The sequence below is a fragment of the Oncorhynchus masou genome, chromosome 32 (genome assembly GCF_036934945.1).
Source record: "Oncorhynchus masou masou isolate Uvic2021 chromosome 32, UVic_Omas_1.1, whole genome shotgun sequence".
Classification (NCBI taxonomy): domain Eukaryota; kingdom Metazoa; phylum Chordata; class Actinopteri; order Salmoniformes; family Salmonidae; genus Oncorhynchus; species Oncorhynchus masou.
This window is the reverse complement of record NC_088243.1, coordinates 40,620,893-40,635,347: the sequence shown is the minus strand read 5'-3', so window position 1 is coordinate 40,635,347 and position 14,455 is coordinate 40,620,893. Positions and strand designations below refer to the sequence as shown.

At 39.8% G+C, this 14,455-nt stretch overlaps 1 protein-coding gene across 1 annotated transcript in view; it reads left to right on the top strand.

The window, feature by feature from the left end:
* The first annotated feature begins 512 nt into the window (after positions 1–512).
* LOC135527203 (interphotoreceptor matrix proteoglycan 1-like) overlaps positions 513–14,455 on the top strand; it is a 40,520-nt gene continuing 26,577 nt past the window's right edge. Inside the window, 4 exon segments of the mRNA XM_064955817.1 lie at positions 513–579; positions 8,831–9,052; positions 12,453–12,619; positions 12,761–12,796. Coding sequence (XP_064811889.1) covers positions 513–579; positions 8,831–9,052; positions 12,453–12,619; positions 12,761–12,796 — 492 coding nt within the window.

The window sequence follows — 14,455 nt, the reverse complement described above, 5'->3', positions numbered from 1 at the left end:
TGGGAGCTAAGAGACTGAGGATCAGGTACACTGAATGGACACCATAGGGCAGTGGGCCCCGCTGACTGAATGACAGATGAGGCTCCAGAAGGGCCCTAACAGGATGAGGCTAGGCCACCACGTGGCCAGGGAGGGATTACGACGAGCAAGCAGAAGGTAAACAGATTATTCACGGGACCTGCTTTTTGAATCTCATCACAGTTGTCACACCTACACTTACAGTTGAGTAACTTCTTCTACATGCTCCCCACCTTGACACCTTTTTCCATCCTTGGTCCAGGTCTGCAGGGATCATTTATTGACTCAGAGATCAAACTTCAGCCTGGACTGTACCACCATCTGCTAGTACCTCACTGGAGACGAGAAAGGAGTGAACAATCCCTCTTTTAGCTCGTTGACACTTTGTCACCATTGACAATACTTTTTCCCTCATGGACTTGAGATAAAAGGTACATTCCTTTTGTTTCCAAATGAAAAAAATTGGGCTCCGAAAGGACTTGAACTAGTCCATCATGCATTTGAGAACGGGACTGTTCCTCACCCTATTTCTGTGTAACTTTGCAGCCACTCGAATCAAAGGTAAGCTCTCACTCCAGGGAACCTGTAATAGCATTTGCTGCTTGTCTGGTTGGTTGTTTGTTTTCTGTCTCAGTCTAATTGAAGTGAGATTATGCTTTGTTCTTTCACAATGAGAGAGATATGGTGTGCATGGCTGAGTACAACGCATTCATGATGGGCCAGATTATAAGGCAGAACATTGTGACAGTTTGGCAATTGTGACAAATTGATTCGCAAATCCCCCTGATTCAAAGTTTCTTCATACTGCAGAACTGAACTGAACCATGTTGAAATCAAAGTGTATTTTGACAAAAGTTGGGGCATGCTTGGTGCATTATGTAAGAGGACTGTGAGAGTGGTGTGTTCCACTTGACTTTTATCCCTTACTCCATCAAAGGCAACTGTATTTACAGCTGCTTTAGACATTAAATACAGTATCAGCTCGTCCTACCCGTTGCACTTGAATACACGTGTTACAGCGTGGATTTGAATATACATGCATATAAAATGTAATAAACTGTTAGGTCACATTACAAAAGCCACTATTGAGGTAGTAGATCCCCCCATTAAAGCATTTGGTAACACTTTACTTCACATCCAGTGTCATAACACGTCATACCGTGCCAATATATCCTTCAAACACCTGGCTTCAAGGCTTCAAGGGCATTATTTCATACAATGGGTTACCAACATATTCAAATAATGATTGACATATTTTCATAGAATTATTTTGAGGAATTTATTCATATTATTTCATCCTTCCACAAGATATAGCCCCGGCACAAATCTAGGGTTGCTACCCAAGCCGGCTGGTTGTTTGTTCTATCGGTTCGGTTGCTAGAGACGCGACCCAGTGGTTTAGTAGTCTTTTTGTTCTCTATATTCTCTATCTAAATGTTCCATTGCCATACTGGCTGGCAACGTTCTTATCCCTTGCTTGCTAGCCAACTACGGCTAACTTAGTCACGTGCAGACAGACTAACAGCAAAGTAGCTGCATTTACATTTGTTTAAGCTGTTTTCTAGTGACATTTATTTGGATGGATCCATATCAATGAGCTAATGAGACACGTCTTCACCTGTCATAGAACATTTGATCAATCGTCAGGACACTGTTGTTCAGCCAACAACACAGCTCACACAATCAATTCAAACTAAAGCTGGCAAGGCTGCAAACTATCTGCACTTTGTTTCGTTTGACCTTTTTTCAATTAACATTTCTTGTACACTACCAGTCAAACGTTTTAGAACACCTACTCATTCGTGGGTTTTTCTTTATTTTTACTATTTTCTACATTGTAGAATAATAGTGAAGACATCAAGACTATGAAATAACACATATTGAATAATGTAGTAACCAAGAAAGTGTTAAACAAGTCGAAATATATGTTCTATTTGACATTCTTCAAATAGCTACATTTTGCCATGATGACAGTTTTGCACACTTGGCATTCTCTCAACCAGCTTCATGAGGTAGTAACCTGGAATGCATTTTAATTAACAGGTGTGCCTTCTTAAAAGTTCATTTGTGGAATTTCTTTCCTTCCTAGGTAGGGGGTATACAGAAGATAGCCTTATTTGGTAAAAAATCAAGTCCATATTATGGCAAGAGCAGGTCAAATAATCAAAGAGAAACGACAGTCCATCATTACTTTAAGACATGAAGGTCAGTCTATACAGACATTTCAAAAACTTTGAAAGTTTCTTCAAGTGCAGTTGCAAAACCATCAAGCACTATGATGAAACGGGCTCTCATGAGGACCGCCACAGGAATGGAAGACCCAGAGTTACCTCTGCTGATACTTCATTACAGTTACCAGCCTCAGAAATTGCAGCCCAAATAAATGCTTTACAGAGTTCAAGTAACAGACATATCTCAACATCAACTGTTCAGTGGAGACTGTGTGAATCAGGCCTTCATGGTCAAATTGCTGCAAAGAAACCACTACTAAAGGACACCTATAATAAGAAGAGACTTGCTTGGGCCAAGAAACACAAGCAATGGACAATAGACGAGTGGAAATATGTCGTCCAAATTTGACATTTTTGGTTCCAACCGCCGTGTCTTTGTAAGACTCGGTGAGGGTGAACGGATAATCTCCGCACGTGTATTTCCCACCGTAAAACATGGAGGAGGAGGTGTGATGGTGTGGGGGTGCTTTGCTGGTGACAATGTCTGTGATTCTTTTAGAATTCAAGGCACACTTAACCAGCATGGCTACCACAGCATTCTGCCGCGATACGCCATCCCATATGGTTTGGGCTTAGTGGGACTATCATTTGTTTTTCAACAGGACAATGACCCACCACACCTCCAGGCTGTGTAAGGGCTATTTTACCAATAAGTAGAGTGATGGAGTGCTGCATCAGATGACCTGGCCTCCACAATCCTCCAACCTCAACCAAATTGAGATGGTTTGGGATGAGTCGGATCGCAGAGTGAAGGAAAAGCAGCCAACAAGTCCTCAGCGTATGTGGGAATTCCTTCAAGACTGTTGGAAAAGTATTCCAGGTGAAGCTGGTTGAGAGAATCCCAAGAGTGGGCAAAGCTGTCATCAAGGCAAAGGGTGGCTATTTGAAGAATCTCAAATAGAAAATATATTAGTTTTAACACTTTTTTGCTTACTGCATGATTCCATATGTATTATTTCATAGTTTTGATGTCTTCACTACTATTTTATAATGTAGAAAATAGTAAAAATAAAGACAAATCCTTGAATGAGTACAGTAGGGTTTCTAAAACTTTTGATCGTTAGTGTATATATCCATAAAAAGCTGATTCATGATGTCGACTGGTTGAGAAACGCTGCCTGCCTGCCTCTGTCTCGTCCCGACACCTTCATTACTATGGGATAGCTGGAGATCAAATTTGAATATTGAAATGATGTTGCAAATGTGGGAGAGACAGACAGAAAGGTTTATACAAATCTCCGATGTTGAAAACGAAAAGTTAGTCTAAAAGAAATGTAAGATAATGTCTAGATGCTCCTGCGTTCATTCCAGTCATCAGCGACAGAGCATTACATACCCTACATTACTCATCTCATATGTATATGTATATACTGTACTCTATATCATCTACTGCATCTTTATGTAATACATGTATCACTAGCCACTTTAAACTATGCCACTTTGTTTACATACCCTACATTACTCATCTCATATGTGTATATACTGTACTTGATACCATCTACTGCATCTTGCCTATGCCATTCTGTGCCATCACTCATTCATATATCTTTATGTAAATATTATTTATCCCTTTACACTTGTGTGTATAAGGTAGTAGTTTTGGAACTGTTAGGTTAGATTACTCATTGGTTATTACTGCATTGTCGGAACTAGAAGCACAAGCATTTCGCTACACTCGCAATAACATCTGCTAACCATGTGTATGTGACAAATACATTTGATTTGATTAGGGTAGGTGCTTGTCTGACATCGGTGTGTGCACAATTACAATGATAATTTAATATGGTCAATTTATGTAGGGGTCATAACCAGCCATAAACGAACACAATATATGTCACAACAGGTCATAATATCTGTGTCATGACAGTGTTATGGACATATTATAACAGGTTATGACAAGTTATGTCTGTTGTCATGACATATATGACATGGTTATGACCATGTCAGAATTGTTAAGTAGCATTTTCAAAATTCAGCAACTTTTGCATGAGATTACTTCTGAATGTTGGGTCCTGATTTTGGACGGATTGTGTCTTCGGTCTGTTCATTATCCCAAAATAAACAAAGGCTTTCTGCTTTCAGTGGCTCTGGACACTAATCTTTTCTGGCATGTAGCTCTGCTTTATGAGGCCCTCACTGTTGTGCATTGCATTTGCGGCCATTTCCCCTGCAGGCCCTCATGCTGGCCCATGTGCATGGGGACCTCCTCGGTCCTCACTGAGCACATTCTAATGTTATCTAGTTTGTTTGTCAATATGCTCTCTAATAGGAGAATAATCAGATTGCGAGTCTGTGATTCCCATTCACCATATTACACAAACTTAACATTTTAACTTTGAAGTTGAAACTCTCAAAAAATGTACTTTCTGGCCAGAAACTCAACCTCTCGTGGTCAAAGTATCAGTGTTTATTCATTAAGCTGATTTCTTTGTGGGTCCTCTACTGCCAAGATAGGTCTGAGGAAGCCCCATGCCTCTGATAGGCGTGGGGGCTTAATGTCTTAAGAAAGCTTTTGAAGTTTACCACCTGGTTGTTGCAAGGCACGCCTTAAACAATTAGCTCACTTTGAACGGACTGACTGTATTCACTGGCTTAATTGTCTTTCATAACACCATGGCACTACCTTGTTGTGATAGCCGAGGCTGTGAAATGGAGGAAGTCAATGTCTTGTGTTTCCTGAACAGCTAGATCATAGAGAGCTTTTTTTTTTTCACTCTAATACAGGACTGGTCTGAAGGACATTAAACACTGGTAACTTTATTTATGTTTACATACTGTTTGAATAGCATCCCCGTATCCCCCGGCCCTTATTGGCTCGAATGCTTACCACAGTTATATATACACTACCGGTTAAAAGTTCTAGAACACCTACTCATTCAAGAGTTTTTCTTTATTTTTTTTTACTATTTTCTACATTGTAGAAAAATAGTGAAGGCATCAAAACTATGAAATAACACATATGGAATCATGTAGTAACCAAAAAAGTGTAAAACAAATCAAAATATATTTTATATCTGAGATTCTTTAAATAGCCACCCTTTGCCTTGATGACTGCTTTGGCAGTCGTAAAATTTTGTCAGCCGATGATTGTCACGCAAATAACTTCCAGTCTCATGGTAATTAACCGTGAATTAACATAAACACATTTCCTGGCTTCCATGCATAGCCTACAAGCCACTGATGCAGACCTTTGGAAAATGTACATTTTAAAAGGTCTAGTAAATCCATGTAATATAGCCTACACCATCACAATAAATCAATTTATTCATTTTAGACAGGTCTAAAGAAACATGGTATGAAGAAAATGTTGTTTATTTCAGAAGAGCAGAATAGCATACTCTGAGTTGTCCTTAGGCCCTGATGTTAGGCCCTGATCTGGCTATGCCATTTGGCTGTGGGCTACACTAGTTAATTTAGCAAGCAAGGTTTGCTTAGAATTCCGTGGCATTTTTTTATATTATGAAGAATACAATTGAACATAGCTGAATACAATAGAAAGCATATTTTCTCCAAAATATTTGAGAGAGTGCGTACATGCGGCTATTCTGTATTGAGCGGTTAACAAAGACACATGTCCTTCTATTTGCTTAATTTAGAGTTATATATGCAACTTTAGTTGTGATACAAATATTGGGCTATGTGTTTTTGTCCTTGTTGAATTCCAAGGTGCATATTGAAGTTGTTGGAAGAACTGCCCACATTTACTTTTCATCAGCCAACAAGATTAGTAGGCCTAATGAACAGCAAAAACACTAGCCTATGTCAATCTACTATCCCCCATAGCACAAAAGTTGACCTATTCTGTGCGAGAAATAAATATTCCAATCATAGTCTGGGACAGTTGTGGGATGCGATAGATCCCAAATTAATACAACCACGAGAATCCCTTTTAAAAGCAATGAGGCTGACGCAACAGATCAGAAGTTGACCCACAAACTGGGCATCATTCACAAGTGATAATATATCGTATAAGTGATAGGCGAATATTAGCACCCATTATCACCCAGACTATTCTTGATCTAATCTTATACTACTTAGTATACGTAAATACAGTGCCTTGCGAAAGTATTCGGCCCCCTTGAACTTTGCGACCTTTTGCCACATTTCAGGCTTCAAACATAAAGATATAAAACTGTATTTTTTTGTGAAGAATCAACAACAGGTGGGACACAATCATGAAGTGGAATGACATTTATTGGATATTTCAAACTTTTTTAACAAATAAAAACTGAAAAATTGGGCGTGCAAAATTATTCAGCCCCCTTAAGTTAAGACTTTGTAGCACCACCTTTTGCTGCGATTACAGCTGTAAGTCGCTTGGGGTATGTCTCTATCAGTTTTGCACATCGAGAGACGGAAATTTTTCCCCATTCCTCCTTGCAAAACAGCTCGAACTCAGTGAGGTTGGATGGAGTGCATTTGTGAACAGCAGTTTTCAGTTCTTTCCACAGATTCTCGATTGGATTCAGGTCTGGACTTTGACTTGGCCATTCTAACACCTGGATATGTTTATTTTTGAACCATTCCATTGTAGATTTTGCTTTATGTTTTGGATCATTGTCTTGTTGGAAGACAAATCTCCATCCCAGTCTCAGGTCTTTTGCAGACTCCATCAGGTTTTCTTCCAGAATGGTCCTTTATTTGGCTCCATCCATCTTCCCATCAATTTTAACCATATTCCCTGTCCCTGCTGAAGAAAAGCAGGCCCAAACCATGATGCTGCCACCACCATGTTTGACAGTGGGGATAGGGTGTTCAGGGTGATGAGCTGTGTTGCTTTTACGCCAAACATAACGTTTTGAATTGTTGCTAAAAAGTTCAATTTTGGTTTCATCTGACAAGAGCACCTTCTTCCACATGTTTGGTGTGTCTCCCAGGTGGCTTGTGGCAAACTTTAAACAACACTTTTTATGGATATCTTTAAGAAATGGCTTTCTTCTTGCCACTCTTCCATAAAGGCCAGATTTGTGCAATATACGACTGATTGTTGTCCTATGGACAGAGTCTCCCACCTCAGCTGTAGATCTCTGCAGTTCATCCAGAGTGATCATGGGCCTCTTGGCTGCATCTCTGATCAGTCTTCTCCTTGTATGAGCTGAAAGTTTAGAGGGACGGCCAGGTCTTGGTAGATTTGCAGTGGTCTGATACTCCTTCCATTTCAATATTATCGCTTGCACAGTGCTCCTTGGGATGTTTAAAGCTTGGGAATTCTTTTTGTATCCAAATCCTGCTTTAAACTTCTTCACAACAGTATCTTGGACCTGCCTGGTGTGTTCCTTGTTCTTCATGATGCTCTCTGCGCTTTTAACGGACCTCTGAGACTATCACAGTGCAGGTGCATTTATACGGAGACTTGATTACACACAGGTGGATTGTATTTATCATCATTAGTCATTTAGGTCAACATTGGATTATTCAGAGATCCTCACTGAACTTCTGAGTTTGCTGCACTGAAAGTAAAGGGGCTGAATACTTTTGCACGCCCAATTTTTCAGTTTTTGATATGTTAAAAAAGTTTGAAATATCCAATAAATGTCATTCCACTTCATGATTGTGTCCCATTTGTTGTTGATTCTTCACAAAAAATACAGTTTTATATCTTTATGTTTGAAGCCTGAAATGTGGCAAAAGGTCGCAAAGTTCAAGGGGGCCGAATACTTTCGCAAGGCACTGTACATGTGTGATTTTAAAAAAATATTTAGAATGGGGCAGGGGAAAAAATACATAGTATGTCATCTATGCACTTAAAAAGCAAATGGAGGATGCTTTTCTTGTGGTTCATTTTCTTGCCAGCAAGAATATTAATATTAGGAAAGTTGAGAAATTAATATAGTAGGCCTCCTCTTTTTAATAGAGGCCATCAAAACTCTGTTTTCTCACGCAATTGTATAGTCCATAGAAATCTTGCTCAACATGAGCTCATGGACTCTCATGAAGCATTTGATTAGATTTTCAAATTACATTTGCATTGGTGTCAGAGTGATTAGAGGGACAACAGAGTGCTGAGTATCAGGCAGCTAGTATATTTTGGTAGGCTACTAATGACCATCAGCAGCTCCAGAGCTTGGAGAAGCCTAATTACCGTGACTAAAAAGTCACGAGGATTTGACTGGCATCATGACTCGTGACAGCTGGTGTGGTGGTAATAAAGTCACCATAACACACCTACTGTAATCACAGCTGTAATCACTGCCAAAGGTGATTGTAAACATGTACTGACCCAGGCATGTGAATACTTATGTAAATTGGATATTTCTGTATTTTGTTTTCACATTGTCATTCTGGGGTATTGTGAGTATATGGGTTTGAAAGAAATATATATTTAACACATTTTGATTTCAGGTTGAAACACAACAAAATGAGTCAAGGAGTATGAATACTTTCTGAAGGCAACATATATAAAGATGATATCTCTATCATTCTCTATGGTTAGACCTTACATACAATTTGGGAATGTAAGCAGTATACATCTTCTACATTTATATTATAAAATGACCAATAATGTAATACTCTATTTAGGTATATTTGGACAAAAAGATATGGTAAGATAACCATTTCTTAAATCTGTCTTTTTATTGCAGACCTACAGGTGCAAGATTTGTCTGGAATCCGAGATGTCAAACACAGACATTTCCTGGATAGTGTAAGACCAATCAAACACACCGCCCATGTCAAAACGAGACAGGACCAGGACAGACACCTGACAAAGAGGTCTACGTTCTTCACCAGTGGGGTGAAAGTATGTCCTCAAGAGAACGTAAAGGCGGTCATCTCCAGCCATCGGGCCTACTACAAACTCAGAGGTAAGGACATGGTCCTAGCAATGCCAACGTCAATACTTCCATTCCCACTGGAGTCACATACTAAAAATGTATTCTCTCATGTATTCACTCACTGTAAATTGCTTGGGTTAAAGTGTCTGCTAAATGGCATATAATGAGGGCAAAGATCGACTGGGAACAGGAACATATAAACCTTAGAGATCCTATTAAATTACTAGAGGGGCGATGTTATAAACCCTCAAAGATCCAGAGGCATATCAAATCAAATCAAATTGTATTTGTCACATGCACCGAATACAACAGGCGCAGACCTTACAGTGAAAAGCTTACTTACAAGCCCTTAAGATATTGTGTAAAACAAGGAATTTGAAGATTATCTGCAGGGCATGTTAATTTTTTATTATTATTAACAGTCATACAAACAATGCAGTCAGTTGATGATAGGCAACAAGTACTGATATTGTATCAAGTAATAACACACAGCTTTCCAAGAAAACAAACATTTTGACATGTATGGTCTGTTTACATATACAGTATTTTAGAGGCTATTTATACAAACAATTGGTATAAAACCAGTGTAAACTATATTTATAAATATATGACAATATTTAAGGTTGGCAATAATTCCATTACACAATTTCTGATATATCACATGCCTTACTTTTATTTCCCTGTGTAAGTAAAAGCAGGAAATGCATCACATATGCCTCTACTGGTTGGTTAAAACACAGCACTGGCTGAGCACCAACTCCCTTAATAACACAATGGCTGACCTTAATACCGTCAGAAGAAGGTTCATGTCCATTTTAGTATTCTAATTCCCAATTCTATGATATAAACACACCCTATTGTGCCACACTTTTCTGTGAGCTCGTAAATCCTTACAGTATTCAAAGTCATGGGACACCTTTAGACAGTGGGGTGATTAAGCTATTCCAAAAACAGTGGCTTTGAACTGTTTCCTTCAGGAGAGAGAGAAAGCAGTTCATCAAACAGAAAATCTTTGTCACAATTTAATAAATAATTGCTGGCTTGGAAGTTACATTACAGGTGGAGGGTATTCAAACAGTGAATATGCCGTGGAAATAATAAATTCACTCTATGAAATGAAAATGTAAGAGAACTTCCCTAGGCGTAAACAAATTGGATAATTCAACAGTGCTCCTCATAACAGAGGTAAATAAATCATAAAAAGTGTTAGGGCTTTTTTAATTCATGTTTCTAACATTCCCACATATCAGGGACGAGTACATTACATACCAGCAATTGGGTTTCAATATCTAAAGTGACTAGCACAGAATGGAATATGTTCCGGGATTCTTCCGATGGCATTGAGGAGTACACCACAACAGTCACTGTCTTCATCAATAAGTGCATTGATGACGATGTCCCCACAGTGACTATACGTACATACCCCAACCAGAAGCCATGGATTAAAGGCAACATCCGCACTGAGCTAAAGGGTAGAGCTGCCGCTTTCAAGGAGAGGGCCTCAAACAGGCAAAGCGTAAATGCAGAATTAAGATCGAATCATACCACACTGGCTCCAACGCTCGTCAGATGTGGCAGGGCTTGCAAACTATTACAGACTACAAAGGGAAGCACAGCCGAGAGCTGCCCAGTGACACGAGCCTACCAGGCGAGCTAAATAACATCTATGCTCGCTTCGAGGCAAGTAACACTGCAACATGCATGAGCGCTGTTCCGGATGACTGTGTGATCAAGCTCTCCACAACCTATGTGAGTAAGACCTTTAAACAGGTCAAAATTCACAAGGCCGCAGTGCCAGACGGATTACCAGGACGTGTACTCCGAGCATGTGCTGACCAACTGGCAAGTGTCTTCACTGACATTTTCAACATCTCCCTGTCTTGAGTCTGTAATACCAACATGTTTCAAGCAGACCATTGTAGTCCCTGTGCCCAAGAACACTAAGGTAACCTGCCTAAATGACTACCTACCTGTAGCACTCACATCTGTAGCCATGAAGTGCTTTGAAAGGCTGGTCATGGCTCACATCAACACTATTACCTTAAAAACACCAGACCCTCTCCAATTTGCATACAGCCCAACAGATCCACAGTTGATGCAATCTCTATTGCACTCCACACTTCCCTTTCCCACATGGACAAAAGGAACACCTATGTGAGAATGCTATTCATTGACTACAGCTCAGCAGTCAACCCCATAGTGCCCTCAAAGCTCATCACTAAGCTAAGAACCCTGGGACTAAACACCTCCCTCTGCAAATAGATCCTGGACTTCCTGACGGGCCGTCCCCAGGTGGTAAGGGTAGGTAACAACACAGCCGCCACGCTGATCCTGAACACGGGGGCCCCTCAGTGGTGCGTGCTCAGTCCCCTCCTGTACTCCCTGTTCACTCATGACTGCATGGCTAGGCACTACTCCAACACCACTATTACGTTTGCCGATGACACAACAATGGTAGGCAACAACGAGACAGCCTATAGGGAGGAGGTGTGAGACCTGACCGTGTGGTGCAAGGACAACAACCTCTCCCTCAACGTGATCAAGACAAAGGAGATGATTGTGGACTACAGGAAAAGGAGAACCGAGCACACCCCATTCTCATCGACGTGGCTGTACATCCACATCACCAACAAACTGTCCAAGCACACCAAGACAGTCGTGAAGAGGGCTCAACAAAACCTATTCCCCCTCAGGACACTGAAAAGATTTGGCATGGGTCCTCAGATCCTCAAAAGGTTCTACAGCTGCACCATCGAGAGCATCCTGACGGGTTGCATCACTGCCTGGTATGGCAACTGCTCGGCCTCCGACTGCAAGGCACTACAGAGGGTAGTGCGTACATCCCAGTACATCACTGGGGCCAAGCTTCCTGCCATCCAGGACTTCTACACCAGGTGGTGTCAGAGGAAGGCCCAAAAATAGTCCAAAGACTATACACCCTAGTCATAGACTGTTCTCTCTGCTACCGCACGGCAAGCGGGACCGGAGCACCAAGTCTGGGTCCAAGATGCTTCTAAACAGCTTCTACCCCCAAGCCATAAGACTCCTGAACATCTAATCAAATGGCTACCCAGACTATTTGCATTGCCCCCCCCAACAACATGTACATATAACTTTTTTAAGGTATTTTCTTAAAATGCATTGGTTGGTTAAGGGCTTGTAAGTAAGCATTTCACTGTAAGGTCTACTACACCCGTTGTTATCGGCGCATGTGGCAAATACAATTTGATTTGATTTGGAAAAAAAAGTTTGTTCAAACCTCGACCATAATGAATCAATTTCTGTGTATTGTCTTACATGCATAAAGTAACAAGATTGTGAATACATTACATTGAATTGCCATTTACTCTATAAGCTTAGAGTTGTTCCCACACAGACACACACACACATCTTTATTCAGCAATTCTGACATGTTTTAATATTTATTTAGTTTGCCAGGAGGCGATATGGGAAGCCTTCCGCATCTTCCTGGATAGGGTTCCTAACTCAGATGAGTACAAGCATTGGACTTATGCCTGCCAGCATGACTCTCTCTGTCTGGATGAGGTGGCAAGAAACTTCAGCAGTACTCAGGAACACATTGACATGGTGGCCACAGTGAGTACTAAAACCTGCATGCACCATAGTAATAAGGGCAACATTGAGGGGTAATAGCACAAAGATTGGCTGTGATAAGTCATAGAGATGTAATAACATTTTATGATATTTTTTGAATTTGTATGTTTGTTTGGTTTTCAGAGAGTTGCTGAACAGGAGAAGATCCAGCAACAAAGGTAGGTAGGTAAAAGATGGAAGAAATGTTAAATATTGTTTATAGAGATTACAAGAAGTAGGCCTGCAACGTTTCATTGAAACGGGTGTTCAACCCCCTTCCCTCATAAATGTTCAACCAACGACCTCTTTCTATCACTTTAATTATAATTTAATATGGTGTTTGAAAACAAAATAGATGGCACAAAAACAATTCTAATGAATGTTTCATACCCCACAGATATTTTTGATTTGACTACAAAATTCTAAAATGGCTGGCGACCATCTACAACTCCAGAGACTAGACAAGCCTTTCAAAAGAGCTGTTCATAAAGGTTTAAATTCTAATGGTAACATGTCATCAAGACCAACAACACTCTCACTTGCTGTTTCAGCAAGCACAATTGGTAGAGGGCAAGATAAACAGATAAACTCAAATGAGCCTCCTCATCTCCCTAAACTGATGGAGTCTGTACATCTGGTGGCCTGATTTAACATACAACCATGTTGGAAGGAGGGGGGAGGGGGGTAGTGAGGGAGGGAGTGCTCTCTAAATAATGCTAATTTAACCACTCTCCTATTTGTTTAGAGTGCAATTTGTACTGCTACAGTGTTAAATATGAAAATAAAAGCTTATTCTAAATTAAACGAACACCCTCACCTCTGTGTCATGGTTTAAAAATATATATAATAATGTGACTGTGCTTGTCATCCCTGTACAATCCCGTATTTCAGCCCCTTCTCTCAACTTCTTTTTTTTCCTACATAAAAATAAATTTTATCAGCGATACGCATTGATCAAGTGTAGACCTAATGACAATCGCTGAATGTCATTACACTTTTTGGTGTTTTGTAATAAATTACTCTTTCCATACAGTGCCTTCAGAAAGTATAAACACCCCTGGACTTTTTCCACATTTTGTTGTGTTGCAGCCTGATTTTAAAATGTATTACATTTCTTCATAGGCCTACACACAATACCCCATAATGTCAAAGTGGAATTGTGTTTTTCAAAATGTTAAAACACATTTTTTAATTTAAATCTGAAATGTCTTGAGTCAAAAAGTACTCAACCCTTTTGTTATGGCAAGCATAAAAAGTTTTTTCACTTTGTCATTATGGGGTATTGTTTAATCCAGTATTGTTTAATCCTACCCTTACCAAATACCAAATTCAGTCTGTAACACAACAAAATTTGGAATAAGTAATGGGGTATAAATACTTTCTGAAGGCACTGCATCTACCTACCTCTATCACTCCAGTATCCCTGCACATTGTAAATATGGTACTGGAACTGACTGACCCTGCACTTACTTTCTGGTGTTCTTCTTATTTCTTATTTAAGTGTTACGAATATGTTTTTGTTCTACCTTTATGTTATTTTTTTGTATTACACTGTTATTGATTTTTGCATTGTTGGGTTTAGAGCTTGCAAGAAGGCATTTCATTGAACTTGTGTGTGAGACTTTAAAACTTGACATTTGAATTGTTGCAAAACATGTATTTTTGATTTCCAGGGTTGAGGTATCAACAGCTGGAGGAACTGAGATTGAGAAATGTAAGTACTCCACATTCATCAAGGCAGTATGCTCAAAGTAATAATACAAAATTCCTGAATGAATGCACAATGCTCACTTTGTAGGCTCGAAAACTCCATCAGAACAGTTTATCATTCCGACTGAA